Below are 14,843 nucleotides of genomic sequence, written 5' to 3'. Positions count from 1 at the left end.
ACAATATGCATGAGGTCCCACTAGTCCTACAGTCATCATTTAATGAACATAACCCCGTGTCACGTTTTCATGCTTACATGCCATTCTCATTCTCATTTCGTTACATATCATTCATATTCCTAGCGGGGTTATGTATCATGCAATTTACAGTATTTCATGTCATACAATTCATTCAGTTACATTCCAATACTCATACAACAAGCCATAATCGTACAAGGGCCACACATCGTCACATGCATTCATATCACATCAACTAAGCAGCATAAATAACATACATTCACGTTTACATGATTTCGTACTTAAGCACAATAATCTAGCATACAATGTATCATATCATAACCAAGTCATAACGTTAACACTTCATAGTCATATCGTTCTCTAACTTACCATAGCCTTAACGTTCTTATACCTATCACAGACATATCATTACGTGACGTACCTTAGTCATATCGTCACAAGAACGTACCCTAACGCTATCGTTCTATCAATCTATCACAAACCTATCCCTTTCTACCCATAACCTAACCGTATTCTTTCATCAATCTCTCCTATCCATAGCACTCCGGTATGTAACCTAACTCTAACGTTTCATGAACGTATCTTACTCTTATCGTTACATTTCGTTTTGTGCATCCTTCTTGTACCCTATCTCCAACATATCCTTGAGCACATCATACTATAATTATTATCATACAAACCACATATTATAACATAACATAACATATAGGAAGCATATCGATTCACAGACAATTCACACATATCAATATATATGACTCGTACAGAACCACAGGACACGTGTCAACATCAAATATAATCATGCCGATAGTAAGGTCACTTACCTGGTTAGCTTAAGTCGTTGTCACGAATATATCCTTAATAAAAGTTTGATTCCGTCGTTATCCTTGATGAAAGTTCATTGAACTCCAAGTCAACCTATGTGAGCCCATGACATCAGTTCCGAGTTTGAATTTCTACAAAATTGTTTCTCTAATTTATATTGATCCATGTGTTATACTTCATGCGAACGTTAGAGTCTTTGCCTGAGTTAGGTCTTGAAATATTTATATACGTTTGTTATAGTATTATTTTCATATAAACCATTTAATACCCATTAAAAATTTCCATATATTCTATTTTCTCTTACAATGTTTAATACTCTCTAACATTTTCCAGATAATTTCAATTATATTCACAGTCTTCCCTCACTGTCTCTTATATTTCCCTTCTTTTAATTATCCCCTGTGTTTCAGGATGACTTTTAATATCATTAAATAATATAATTTTTTGTGTTTGTTTTTGCAGAGAGAAGAAATTCTGATACGTTAAATCTGTTTAACCCTTGTTCTTTAGTTTTGTTTGCTACCTTTTCAATTAGGTTGGCCAATTTAATCGATTCTATTTTTTCTGCTATTGATCCGGACGATCTTTCTAACAAGGTACATTGCTAAATAAAACTAAATAAGTGGATAAAAAAGAAGAGATCTGAGATATGACTTAGGGAAGAGAGGAGAGAATAATTATTTTTATTTACTTATTTATTAATTTATTATTATTATTATTTTTTTTTTTTACATAATAATAATTTTTTTTTGTTCTTTATAATAATTTTTATTTATTTATTATTATTATTTTTTTGCTGTAACAACGTTAGTCGAAGCCAGGTCCTGGGGTACATATATGACTCGACTAGGAGGCCATGTGTAGAGAAGTAAGTACGACAAATGGCATGAGTATAATGATAGAATAGATCCCAGCATGATTTCATGTGTTGGCATTACTTGACCCCAATAGTGGAGAGTACTCCACATTCAATCGGCCCGAAACGTGAGATGAATGCCATTATGATAATGAAAGAATAGGTCCCAACATGATTTCATGTGTTGGCATTACCTGACCCAATTGTAGAGTTTTTAATTACTCAAGTCACGTGTTACTTCTTTTCAAGAAAGGATAAGGCATCCTGAACAGATGGCGATGCTGTTGTGAAAGCCATGAAACCGAAGTTAGAGTATTTTCATTTTTGTTTAAGTTGTAGCCCTTAAGTTAGATAAGAGCGTTTTCATATATGGATCAGAGCATTTTCATTACATGTTTGTGTTAGATTCAAAATAAAGATTCGGCACCTGAAGACCCTCCAATATTTTTCTGCATCCTTTACGACATGGACACGTTACCTACTTCTTACTTCTTAAAAGTGAAGACTAGTTCTTCCAACATAGAATTAGTCCAAGTAAAGTACGTTTAACTATGAAGTTCTTATGATTGAGCCACCAAAAAAGGAGGTGCATCTTGTTGGTATATGTAGTAACTTTCATTTCCTGTAAGCCTTTCTTAATCATCGTATACTCAGAATCTCTCCCAAATTATTGAGTCATTATCACATTCCAATATAAAAGGTAAGCAACATACTATCCCTTTTCCTTCTCTACACTCTCCCATTACACCATGTTGATGCTCAAGCTTGATTGCCCCACTTTCTTTCTCGAAGCAATATCCCTATTGACTCGATTTGCCGAGAATGCCAACGTAGAGTGCTCACCGGACTTGTTCTCCATAATAGCCTCCCACCACAACCTCGACTTGGTTGTAGCCATTCAAATGATGCCTGAATTCTTCACTTACTTCTTCTCCCACAAGTCACATCTCTCAAGGATCCTCCTCCAACCCCTCTACGACACCATCAAGCGCATGCAACAATCCAATATCCCTTTGGCCGCCCTCTTTGTTCTTCGACGTAATGATCGCTTAGTCCTTAAATTTTCCCCTCCAGGTTGGTTTCATTTCATATCTTCATATTCTTGTTCTTCCAAGAATCTTGTTCCTTGTCCAAGAATCTTGTTTATGTTGGATCAAAGTCTCACATCGACTGATTTAAAAAATGATTATGAATTTATAATCAAAGAATATTATCTCCATTGGAACGAGGCGTTTTGGAGAAGCCCAAAGCAAAGCCATGAGAGGTTATGCTCAAAGTGGATAATATTATCCCAGTGTGAAGCGAGCCGTGTTTAATTAACATGGTATCAGAGCCATGCCCTAAACTTACCCATGTCAATAGAATTCTCAAATGTTGAACAAGTATTGTGAGCCTTGAAGGCATAGTAAAAAAATGACTAAGACTCCAAAAGAAAAAGAAGTCGAGCCTTGATTACGGAGAGACGTACTTTGTTCAAGGGGAGGTGTTGGATGAAAGTCCCACGTCGGCTAATTAGGGAATGATCATGGATTTATAATCAAATAATACTATCTCCATCAAATGAGGACTTTTGAAGAAACCCAAAGTAAAGTTGATAGCTTATACTTAAAGATCATACCTTTGAAGAAACCCAAAGTAAAGTTGATAGCTTATACTTAAAGATCATACCATTGTAGGGAGTCGTGTTCAACTAACCGTTTATTTGATTAGGGAATGGCATGCCATTGGTTCGTACCATGGCATTGAATGAAACGGTGAAGGAGGATGTCGGCCGAATCAATTTGAAAACCTTTGTTTCAATTGAATCAGAAGTGTTCCGACACATGGTGGCTGAGTTTCGTGGATACATAGGTTATATTATAATCATTGAATCTCTTGTTTTATTCTCTATCATATGATTTGATTCAAAGAAATGCTTGTCGTATGGTACAGTTTGTGTTCTTCCAACAACTTCAAGTGTCATGTTCTCTATTGAGGTTAAGGAGTTGGTTCTTGATAAAGCGGTATCGTCGTCTAATACTCGAGCGTGTTTGAAATAACGAATTTGAAAGTTTATGGACTAAACGGAAACGAAATGTTGTGTAGAAAGGAGAATGCATAATTGAAGGAGTAACAGAAGAGGTGCAAACTGAATTCCTAATCCCTTTGTATCCGTGGCATATTTTTTATAATATGACGTTTCATTCGAAGAGGATATGGCTGTTCAAGACATTTGATAAGAGTACTTTGATCATTGCCCCTATTGGACTCTACGCACAATATTCCATCTTTTTTCCTCTTGGGTGAAATATAGGCATGTAATTCATTGGAACTTGACCGAATTGACCGAATGAGATGTAACGATCCTATATTTCTATTTACCTAGAGTTGCTATTGTCATCGTAACGTAATTATTTGTGTGGAAATAAGTGTTTTAACTTTATCATGAAACATAAATTTCGTTTTGAAACACTGTGATATGATAGGCTTACTATTCGAAAACATCTTTAAAAGACACAACAAAATACTAAATGAAATAAATAAACATTAAAATTAATCACCATATTCTAACCTAAGTCTAAGAAAATAAATACAACTATGTATGTGTCATGGTCTCGAGTTGCGATGCCATCGTCAGTCATACAGGATTGCCTTGCATTTACCAGAAATAGTAGCACCCGACTTGAGTATTTTAAAAAATAATTAGTGAGTGACCCACCACTGGGGCTAGATGCAAACACATACCATTGGGGCTAGATGCAAACACATACATTCATGAGTGTGTCCTATCATATTATATCAGTCTATATTCTTTAGGTAGTTATCCTAAAGATGTCGTGTCATATCATACATATCTCATATCATCAACATATCATGTAACATCATATACTATATCACCAAATGTGTTACAACTTAACATTTATCATATCATCAGTACATCACGTCATAACACGTGTCATAACATTTACATATCATCTCATAGTTGTATCATATCATGGATATGTCATGGACTTATCTTTTCATTTCGTTTCATAAACATACCATAGTCATATCATTTGATATATATATTATAGCCATATCCTTTCATAAACATATCCTAGTCATATCGTTTCATAAACATATCAAGCATATGACACGTGTAGAACCACGAGACACGTGTCATAATACAAAACATCAATTTCTAACCATACTGATAATAAGACTACTTACTTGGTTGACCTATGCCAAACCTACTACGACTCCTTAATACTAGCTTAACACTACTTTCTGAAATTTAATTCTCCTAGAGGTCCAACGTGAGAATTTATTTACTTAGTTTTTCATAAAATAATTTAAACTTATTCTCAGTAATTTAAAGAAGCAAAGCTTAATTATGCTTAAATACTTTAAACTTGACACCAAAACCAAAACTTCAACATACTTTCAACTTGACTCCAATTAGGAGGAAAGGGTGAAAAATTAAAACTAGGAGGAAAGGGACCGAGTGTATAACTCAAGTCGGATTAGTTAAAATGCTGGCCTTGAGCCGTTAGAAAGTGTATTATCTGACTCCCTTGAACCGTTGAAGTTAGATGAGAACGAATATTGAGTTTGTATTTTGAGAGCTTATATGTGATATCACATATTGGTTGGAGAGGAGAACGAAATACCAGCAGACGCGTTTTAAAAACTTTTAGAGGAAGCGAGAAAGAGAAAGCCCAAAGAGGACAAAATCTACGAGCAATGGGCTTAAGTTGTTACAAATGATATCAGAGACAAACATTGGGTGAAGTGCCAGCAAGGAGTCAGTTCCCCGAAGGGGGGTGGATTTGGTTACAAATGGTATCAGAGCGAGACACTAGACGATGTGCCAGTAAGGAGGCTTTTCCCTGAAGGGGGTAACACGAGGTGGTGTGCCAGTAAGGACGCTCGGCTCCAAAGGAATGAATTTGGTGGAGTCCCACATCGATTGAAGAAAGGAACGAGTGCCAGCGAGGACTATAAAAGTGAGCTATAAAAGTGAGGCAACATGCCATCCCTTTCCCCCCTCCACCTTCTCCCATCACACCATGTTGTTGCTTAAGATTGACTGCGCCGATTTTCTTCTAGAAGTAATATACATATTGAATCGCTTTGCCGAGAGTGCCAACGTAGAATGCTCGCCTGACTTGTTTTCCATAGCAGTCACCCACCACTCCCTTGAATTAAACGTAGCCTTTCAAATGATGCCTGAATTCTTCACCCTCTTCTACTCCCACAAGTCTCATGTTTCCAAGATTCTCCTCTCACCCCTCTACTATACCATCAGGCGTATGCAATATTTCAACATTCCTTTAGCCGCCCTCTACGTTCTCCGACGTCCCGAACGATTAAACCTTAAATTTACCCCTCCAGGTTGGTTTCATTTCATATATTCAAATTCTTGTTCTTCCAAGAATCTTGTTCCTTGTCAAAGAATCTTGTTTATTTGATTAGGGAATGAAATGCCATTGCTTCGTAATATGTCAATGACACAAACCATGAAGGGGCATATGGGCCAAATCAATTTGGAAACCTTTGTTTCAATTGATTCAGAAGTGTTTAGACGCATGGTGATCGAGTTTCGTGGTTACGTAGTTTATGTTCATCTAACGAGTTCAAACGTCACGTTTTCGATTGAAATTAAAGATATCGTTCTTGAACAAGAGGTATCGTGTTCTATTTGAAAGAAGGAATTTGAAAGTTCAAGGACTAAAGGAAGAGTAAATGTTTGTGTAGGAAGGAGAATGCATAATTGGAGGAACTGAAGGGGAACTAACTGATTTCCTAATACCTCTATGTCCATGGCATGTTTTTTATACTATAACGTATCATTCGAGGAGGGTGTGGCTGTTTAAGGCAATCGATAGGAGTACTATGATCGTTGCTCCTGTTGGACTGTATGCACAATATGCGATGCATTTTCCTCTAGGGTGAATATATTGTGGTTAGAATATATTGTGAATGGGTCTTAGAATCCACATTTATCAATGAAACATAATGACTATGAAAACTATCCTAAAGAGCTTTGTTCGAAACTGTCGACCCGTGTTGAAACAACTCATTTTTCAACGCATCGAATCAGAAACCATTACGTTGATGAAAGGATAAAAAGGTGGTAAAAAAGTCGTATACAATCATATGCATAAATACAAAGTTCATAAATTTAAATGATATCTCAAAATTATAAACAAATAAACACAAGAGACAAGATAACGTTCCTTCTATAGCTAAACGGCCTAATACGTTCCCACCTTTTGATACCTGAAAAAAAATAAAGTGTAGCAAGGGTGGATATTAAAAGTACTCAATAAAGAATTTACTTGTGGGCTCTCGTCGTACTTATACTTTGTAATGTATACTTAGCCTTTGTGCTCAACTATACATAGGCTATGTTCTAAAGTGCGAGGCCCTTATGTCGGGCTTTGAGATATATGACCCTTATGACGGACTCTGAAATATATGGCCCTTATGACTGGTTTTGAAATATTTGACCCTTATGATGGGTTTTAAGATTCGTGGCCCTCACGAAAGGCTTTGAAATACTTGGCCTTGGACTTTGAGATTCATGGTTCTTTATTAAGATATGATATTTTTTCCTACAGCAAAACTAGTAGCAAAGGGATTCATTCAGGTTGAAGGTATTGATTATACAAAGACATTTTCTCCTACAGCGAAACTTACTACACTTCGTTGTTTACTCACTATTGCTGCTGTTTGAACATGGTTCACTCATCAGTTGGGTGTTCAAAATGCCTTTCTCCATGGTAATCGAGACGAGGAAATCTATATGTCTTTACCACCAGGTCTTCGCCGACAGGAGGAGAATACAATATGTCGGCTCCATAAATCTCTTTATGGATTAAAACAGGCTTCTCACAATTGGTTCTCCATATTTTCTACCAAATGCAGGCTACACTCAGTACAAAGCAGATTACTCTTTATTAAGAGTAAAGGTACTTCTTTCACTGCCGTTCTAATCTATGTTGATGATATTCTGTTGACAGGCAATGATCTCAAATTCTTTATCAGCCGTGATGTTAAATTTTGTGAAGATGATTTTCCCTTTTGATCAGCTTCACAAACTTTGACATTAGCTCCTTCGACTCCTATTGTACCACTTCATGATCCACCTCCTATTCCTCCTTTACCTTCTATTCCTTCACCTACTACTTCGTTGTCTCCTCCACCTTCTATTCCTTCACCTACTACTTCATCGTCTCCTCCACCTTCTGTTTCTTCTCCAGATTCACCCACTAATTCTAATCCTATCCCACTTGGTACATTAGTTCCACTCCGACGTTCTACTCGTACTAAACAGTCTCCAGCTTGGCATAAGGATTATGAGATGTCTACTGGAGCCAATCATTTAACCTCTACCTCAAGTTCCAGCACTCGCACCATGTATCCCATTCATCATTACCTTTCATTTTCTCGTTTTTCTCCTACTCAACGTGCTTTTCTAGCTCTTATTACATCCCAGACAGAACCTAAAACCTATGACGAGGCAGTTGGCGACCCATTATGGCAGCAGGCTATGAATGATGAAATTGCAGCTTTGGAACGTAATCATACTTGGTCTCTTGTTCCTCTACCACCTAGTCATAAAGCTATTGATTGTCGTTAGGTGTACAAAATTAAATACAACTCTGATGGTTCTGTTGAACGTTATAAAGCTCGACTGGTAGCAAATGGATACACTCAGGTTGAAGGTATTGATTACATAGAGACATTTTCTCCTACACCGAAACTTAGTACACTTCGTTGCTTACTCACTGTTGCTGCTGCTAGAAAATGGTTCACCCATCAGTTGGATGTTCAAAATGCCTTTCTTCATGGTAATCTAGACGAGGAAGTCTATATGTCTTTACCACCAAGTCTTCGCCGATAGGGGGAGAATGCAATATGTCGGCTCCATAAATCTCTTTATGGATTAAAACAGGCTTCTTGCAATTGGTTCTCCATATTTTCTAAAATGCAGATTACACTCGATCCAAAGCAGATTACTCTTTATTTACTATGGTGATGATATTCTGTGGACAGGCAATGATCTCAAAGAAATTCAATATCTCAAGACTAGTTTACTCCAGAAATTCCTTATCAAAGATTTAGGGATTTTGAAATATTTTCTAGGCATTGAATTTTCTCGGTCTAGAAAAGGAATTTTATGTCTCAAAGGAAGTATGTTCTAGACATCCTTCAAGATATAGGTCTTACACGAGCACGTTCAGAAAAATTTCCTATGGAGTAAAATCTGAAACTTTCTTTAACTGGAGGAGAGAAGTTGAATGATCCAAATAAATACAGACCGTTGATTGGCAGATTAATATATTTGACCGTTACTAGGCTTGACATAGTTTATTCAATTCGTATGCTTAGTCAATTTATGCATGAACCAAGAAAACCACATTCTGAAGCAGCTCTTCGAGTTCTGAGATACATCAAAGGTACTCCTGGTCAAGGACTTTTACTACCATCTAAAAACAATTTAAGATTACAAGCATATTGTGATTCTGATTGAGGTGGTTGTCGAAGTTCCAGACGGTCTATTTCTGGGTTCCGCATTTTTCTCAGAAATTCAATTATTTTTTTGAAGTCTAAAAAGAAGACTAATGTGTCCAGATCATAAGCAGAAGCCGAGTATCAAGCTATGACAAATACTTGTTTAGAGTTAACTTGGTTAAGATACATTGTTCAAGACTTGAATGTTCCACACATATAGTAGCCAATCCAGTTTTTCACGAACGTATGAAACACATTGAAATAGATTGTCATATAGTTCGAGAAAAGTTACAAGCTGGAATCATCAAACCGTGTTATGTTTCGACTAAAATGCAATTGGCAGATGTTTTCACTAAAGCTTTAGGAAGACATCAGTTTGATTTTTTGAAGGACAAGTTGGGTGTGATTGAGATACACTCTCCAGGGAGTATTAAGATATGATATCCTAATCAGTTAATATTTTTTCCTTTATTTTTGGAGTTGTTAGTAGTATATTTTATCTTAGAATTTGATTAGTGGTATATTTTATCTGCTTTACAAGATTTAGTTAGTTATATATTTTCCCTCATCGGTAGGTATTAGTTGATAGTTTTTATCCTATTTAAACAGTTGTAAACATTAATGAAGATCACACTTTCTATCCCAATTCTATTTCTATTTCTCATTCTTAACATCATTATGATAGGCTCTGAAATACTTGGCCCTTATGACGGGTTCTATGCTTTATGTTTTCTTAGGTCTATTATCAATCTTGCGCTAATTGCACCATGAGTGACTATGACCCCTATAAAATGCCTAGGGGAAATCTCATAAGGAGGAGCCATTCACTCTGGAAATAGCAATCGTACTCCATACGTGTCTACCTACTGGTTTTATCTCAAGGTTTACCCTAGTGGTGTTGGGCTATCAAGGTCGTTTTTTTTCAAATTTGCGGCGTCGTGATCTTGACACACTTATGACCAACCTTAAGGGAAACTCAAGCTTCATATACATTTTTCACCCAATTTTGTGGCTTTAGCGGACCTTAGGCGAGGTTCGCCTTAGCCAATCGAACACAACTTGTGTGAAATTCAATCTTGTTCGGTCACACACGCTGCTTGTGCATGTCTGCTCAATCATCTGTGATGCTAGCCGACTTGCCTCTATATTAGGTCAAGTCATCCGGCTCGACCTTGCCTCTACTCTAAGCCAAGATCTCTCGTAAGCAACGTCTCATCTCATCCTTATCTAAGTTCCCATCAAATGATCTATGCATCATGATGTCGTCTCATGTCTCAGGACAACTCGACCATCGTAGCTTGCTCAGACATATCAATCAGAATTGACCCATGTGTCGTTCACCTCATTGGAGCATCTAAAGATCCATCCATCCAGGTTTTATCGAGACACTAGACCCTCTTGTGTCCATCCTCAATCATTTAGGAAATATGTTTTGGATATCGGGTGCCTAATCCAACATTTGAAACATTTGCAAGGGAGCAATGTCGGCACATCCGTGTCGTCCAACACTGTTCTTGAAAGACCCTTTTCAAAGGAAGATGCCTGAAATGCTCATCCCGCAATTCTCGCACACGCTGTGACACACCTATATTCCATAGGACAGCTCACTTAGGCCACATGGGGCCTAAGGGTGATGGAGAGTTGACACCATGTCTCCCCCTATAGTACATTTTGAGGCATTTTCAATCGTACTAGAGTAGATGTCATTTTAGCGAGAGGTCATATAGTCTCGTGCAACGTCCATAAAGTATTTGATTAACACAAAATTTAGTGAGCTTTCATCTTTCATATAAATAGACTTGCTCAGGTGTCCTCTCTTCCCACAGTTCGAGCATTGGATCGGCCTGCCATTGGTCGACTCCTTCTTTTGATTCCCATCTTTCCTGCGCGTGCGCCCGTGGGACATCCATGGCTTCTTACTGCCTTTGCGGCTGGAGGAGGACCCGTTGCTCTCGCCGGTGTTGTCGCGGAGCTTTAGGCGTGCAAGTCATTCCTCCTCCGTGAGGAGTAGACGGCCCTCCTTGTCAACAGCTGAAGTGATATTCTTCTTCCGCTGCTCGACGTTACGTAGTCTTCCGGTCACCTCTTCCACTGTTAGGTCGTTCACGTCAAGCAATGTCTCGACAACTCAGGTTGCGCCTCGAGTACGGACGAAATATAAGGGTTGATTAAGAACATAGAGACTAGTAAAGAGCCAATCATATCATCCTAGAATCCTAAAGATATCCATAATGAGATAGATAAGCTCTAAAGAACTAAACAACTCGAACAAATGAAACAAAAAGAGTCTCGACAAGGCTAGATGATGAAAAACTACGAAGTTACCGAACTAGAACCCTAAGTTGAGTTGGGCTAAGAGGACTCCAATATAAAAGTGAGGCAACTTATTATGTTAGGAATCACGACTCTCCACAATGGTATGATATTGTCCACTTTGAGCATAAGCTCTCATGGCTTTGCTTTGGGCTTCCCCAAAAGGCCTCATACCAATGAAGATAGTATTCCTCACTTATAAACCCATGATCTTCCACTAAATTAACCAATGTGGGACACTCCCAATCCCAATAATCCTCAACAATCCTCCCCTCGAACAAAGCACACTATAAGCCTCCCCTTAATTGAGGCTCGACTCCTTCTCTGGAGCCCTCGAACAAAGTACACCATTTGTTCGACACTTTAGTCACTTTTGACTACACCTTCGAGGCTCGCCATTCTTTGTTCGATATTTGAGGATTCTATTGGCATGGTTAGGTTTAGGGCATGGCTCTGATACCATGTTAGGAATCACGACTCTCCACAATGGTATGATATTGTCCACTTTGAGCATAAGCTCTCATGGCTTTGCTTTGGGCTTCCCCAAAAGGCCTCATACCAATGAAGATAGTATTCCTCACTTATAAACCCATGATCTTCCACTAAATTAACCAATGTGGGACACTCCCAATCCCAATAATCCTCAACATATTATCCCTTTTCCTTCCCCAAATTCTCTCATTACACCATGCTGACGCTCAAGCTTGACTGCCCCAATCTTCTTCTCCAAGCAATATCCCTAATGAATCGATTTGCCCAAAGCGCCAACCTAGAATTCTCACAACACATGTTTTCCATAATAGTCTCCCACCATTCCCACGACTTAGTTGTAGCCTTTCAAATGATGCCTGAATTCTTCACCTACTTCTTCTCCCACAACTCCCATCTTTCAAGGATCCTCGTCCAAACCCTCCACGACACCATCAACCGCATGCAACAATGCAACATTCCTTTAGCCTCCCTATTTGTTCTTCAACGCCATGATCGCTTAAACCTTAAATTCTCCCCTCAAGGTTAATTCAATTTCTTCTCCCAATATAGTTCTTCCAAGAATCTTGTTCCTCGTCCAAGAATCTTGTTTATTTGATTAGGGAATGGCATGCCATTGGTTCGTAATTTGGCATTGACACAAATCATAAAGGAAGATGTGGGCCAAATCAATTTAGAAACCTTTGTTTCAATTGACTCACAAGTGTTTAGACACATGGTGGCTGAGTTTCGTGGTTACTTAGGTGATATTATAATCATTCATCAATCTCTTATTTTTGCTATCTCATGTTATTTGATTCAAAGAAAATGGTTGTCATATGGTATAGTTTGTGTTCTTCCAACAACTTCAAGCGTCATGTTCTCTATTGATGTTAAACAATTGATTCTTGAAAAAGAGGTATCGTGTTCTAAAGCTCGAGCGTGTTTGAAATAACGAATTTGAAAGTTTATGGACTAAACGAAATGTTGTATAGGAAGGAGAATGCATAATTGAAGGAGTAATGGATGAGGTGCAAACTGAATTCTTAATTCCTTTGTATCCATGGCATGTTTTTTATAATATGACGATTCATTCGAAGAGGATATGGCTGTTCCAGACATTTGATATGAGTACTTTGATCATTGCGCCTGTTGGATTGTATGCACAATATTCGATCTACTTTCCACTTGGTGAAGTATAGGCATGTAATCTTACCTACTTGTGATTATGACCTTAATATCAGTCTTGTTATTGGCAAGAACCCTTTCGTAATCATTTAAAAGTAGATATCAATCAACGATAAAGCCCTAATCACTCTTTGCTTCGAAGTACTCTATCGAATTTGGGACGAGCTATGTCGACATGGATTCTTGAGTGTTAGCGTATATATGTTTCATAATCATGGAGTATTGAAAATGTCTTAATCTAACCTAAGTGCTATAGCTTAAACAAAAATGCTCTACACCAACTTTGATTTCGATGTCATCATTCATACAGAGGTGTCTTATGTCTAAGAAAAAAAAAAAAAAAGTAGCATGTGGTCTGAGTATTTAAAAATAATTAGTAAGTAATCACACTGTTGGAGTGCAAACACAAGTATTCATGGTGAACCTAACTTTTCATTAAAAAAAAAAAAAAATTCATGGTTTTGAACTCTAATTTCCCTTATGGATAAAAATCGGATGTGTCTCTACCGATGGCCTACACATGCGCACATGAACCCCCAAAGCTGACGAATACATTCCCCTAGGTCTGCCCTTGAACTAGTGCACGCTCACGCTACTAGAACAACTACGGAGGGAAAGGATCCTACATCATATCACGAAAAAACATAGATATTGTAATGTATGCCAGTACTCATTATGATGGAGAAGTATCCCGATGCATGAGTTGACATAGTATCAATCATGTCATATACATATGATGCAAGTCATACCTCTGTTTTTTTTTTTCATAATGTAACGTTCTATGAGACGTGCATACATCACTTGTCTTATCTTCCGTAATCAACACACATGACTTTCTAATGTCTCATACAGAATGAGCGAATATATTACATATGTTACATGACATGACATACGGAGGTTCATGCATCATACAACATTAGTAAACATAACATAATATCATAGCATAACATAATCGTTATCTGACATACTTTATAATATAGCGTAACTAGTAATAACATCATATTGACATCATGACATAAACATAACTTCGCATACATTAAGCAATCCTAAAATTACGACATGTGCAAGGGTCATTGGGCACGCATTGTTCATATAACAATCAAGTCATCCAACCAACCAACAATAAAGCCACTTAATTGATTGGCCTACAACAATGTTACTAATTTATACTTGATGCTATCTTGAGACAATTCTTTGCAATTCAAATCAACCTATGTGAATCTACAACATAGAGCTAAGGAACGACATAAGATTTGTTCATCTAAGAGTATTAATTAACTAAACTATTGGCTAAAAAAATTATTTAAGTTGACCAAACAATGGTCATACAAACCTCAAACGTTTCTAAAAATGTCAAAATCAGCTCTAGAATAGTCTAAGAGAGTAGGAAAGCGTATCGGGATCTCAAGTCGTAGGGTTGAAACGCTAGTCAGCAGGTCGAGGCGCAAGTCGATGTGAGTATAGAGTTAGTTTGTGGACTGGGTCGGTTTGTGGATCGAGTCAGTTTGGGTAGTAGACTAGGCACTGAATTGAAGTCGGTTTGGGTTGTGGGTTGATTATTGAATTGGTCTGTTGGCCAAGACGAGTGCATAGACGAACTATCAAGCTGAGGAGCGGAGATAGATCCAAGTCATGATTTAGACTCCTTTTATGTTTTGTGAGTGATTATTTTGTAACTTAATTTAGATTTTTAGTTAAT

At 37.6% G+C, this 14,843-nt stretch overlaps 2 protein-coding genes across 2 annotated transcripts; both read left to right on the top strand.

Moving 5' to 3' along the window:
* Positions 1 to 2,617: 2,617 nt before the first annotated feature.
* On the top strand, positions 2,618 to 4,025 carry LOC111460395. Its single transcript, XM_023103643.1, has 4 exons — positions 2,618 to 2,770; positions 3,407 to 3,547; positions 3,629 to 3,699; positions 3,782 to 4,025. Exons 1-4 carry the CDS (start codon positions 2,689 to 2,691, stop codon positions 3,980 to 3,982), a joined length of 495 nt encoding a protein of 164 aa, XP_022959411.1. The 5' UTR covers positions 2,618 to 2,688; the 3' UTR covers positions 3,983 to 4,025.
* A 1,699-nt stretch (positions 4,026 to 5,724) lies between these two features.
* Positions 5,725 to 6,616, top strand: LOC111460010. The gene is made up of 3 exons (XM_023103088.1): positions 5,725 to 6,049; positions 6,131 to 6,342; positions 6,413 to 6,616. The coding sequence occupies exons 1-3, from the start codon at positions 5,725 to 5,727 to the stop codon at positions 6,608 to 6,610; spliced, it is 735 nt and encodes a 244-aa protein (XP_022958856.1). The 3' UTR covers positions 6,611 to 6,616.
* The last annotated feature ends 8,227 nt before the right edge of the window (positions 6,617 to 14,843 follow it).

The sequence above is a fragment of the Cucurbita moschata genome, unplaced genomic scaffold (genome assembly GCF_002738365.1).
Source record: "Cucurbita moschata cultivar Rifu unplaced genomic scaffold, Cmos_1.0 Cmo_Scf00023, whole genome shotgun sequence".
Lineage (NCBI taxonomy): Eukaryota > Viridiplantae > Streptophyta > Magnoliopsida > Cucurbitales > Cucurbitaceae > Cucurbita > Cucurbita moschata.
The sequence above is the reverse complement of the archived record's forward strand: the minus strand, read 5'-3'. Positions and strand labels throughout refer to the sequence as shown.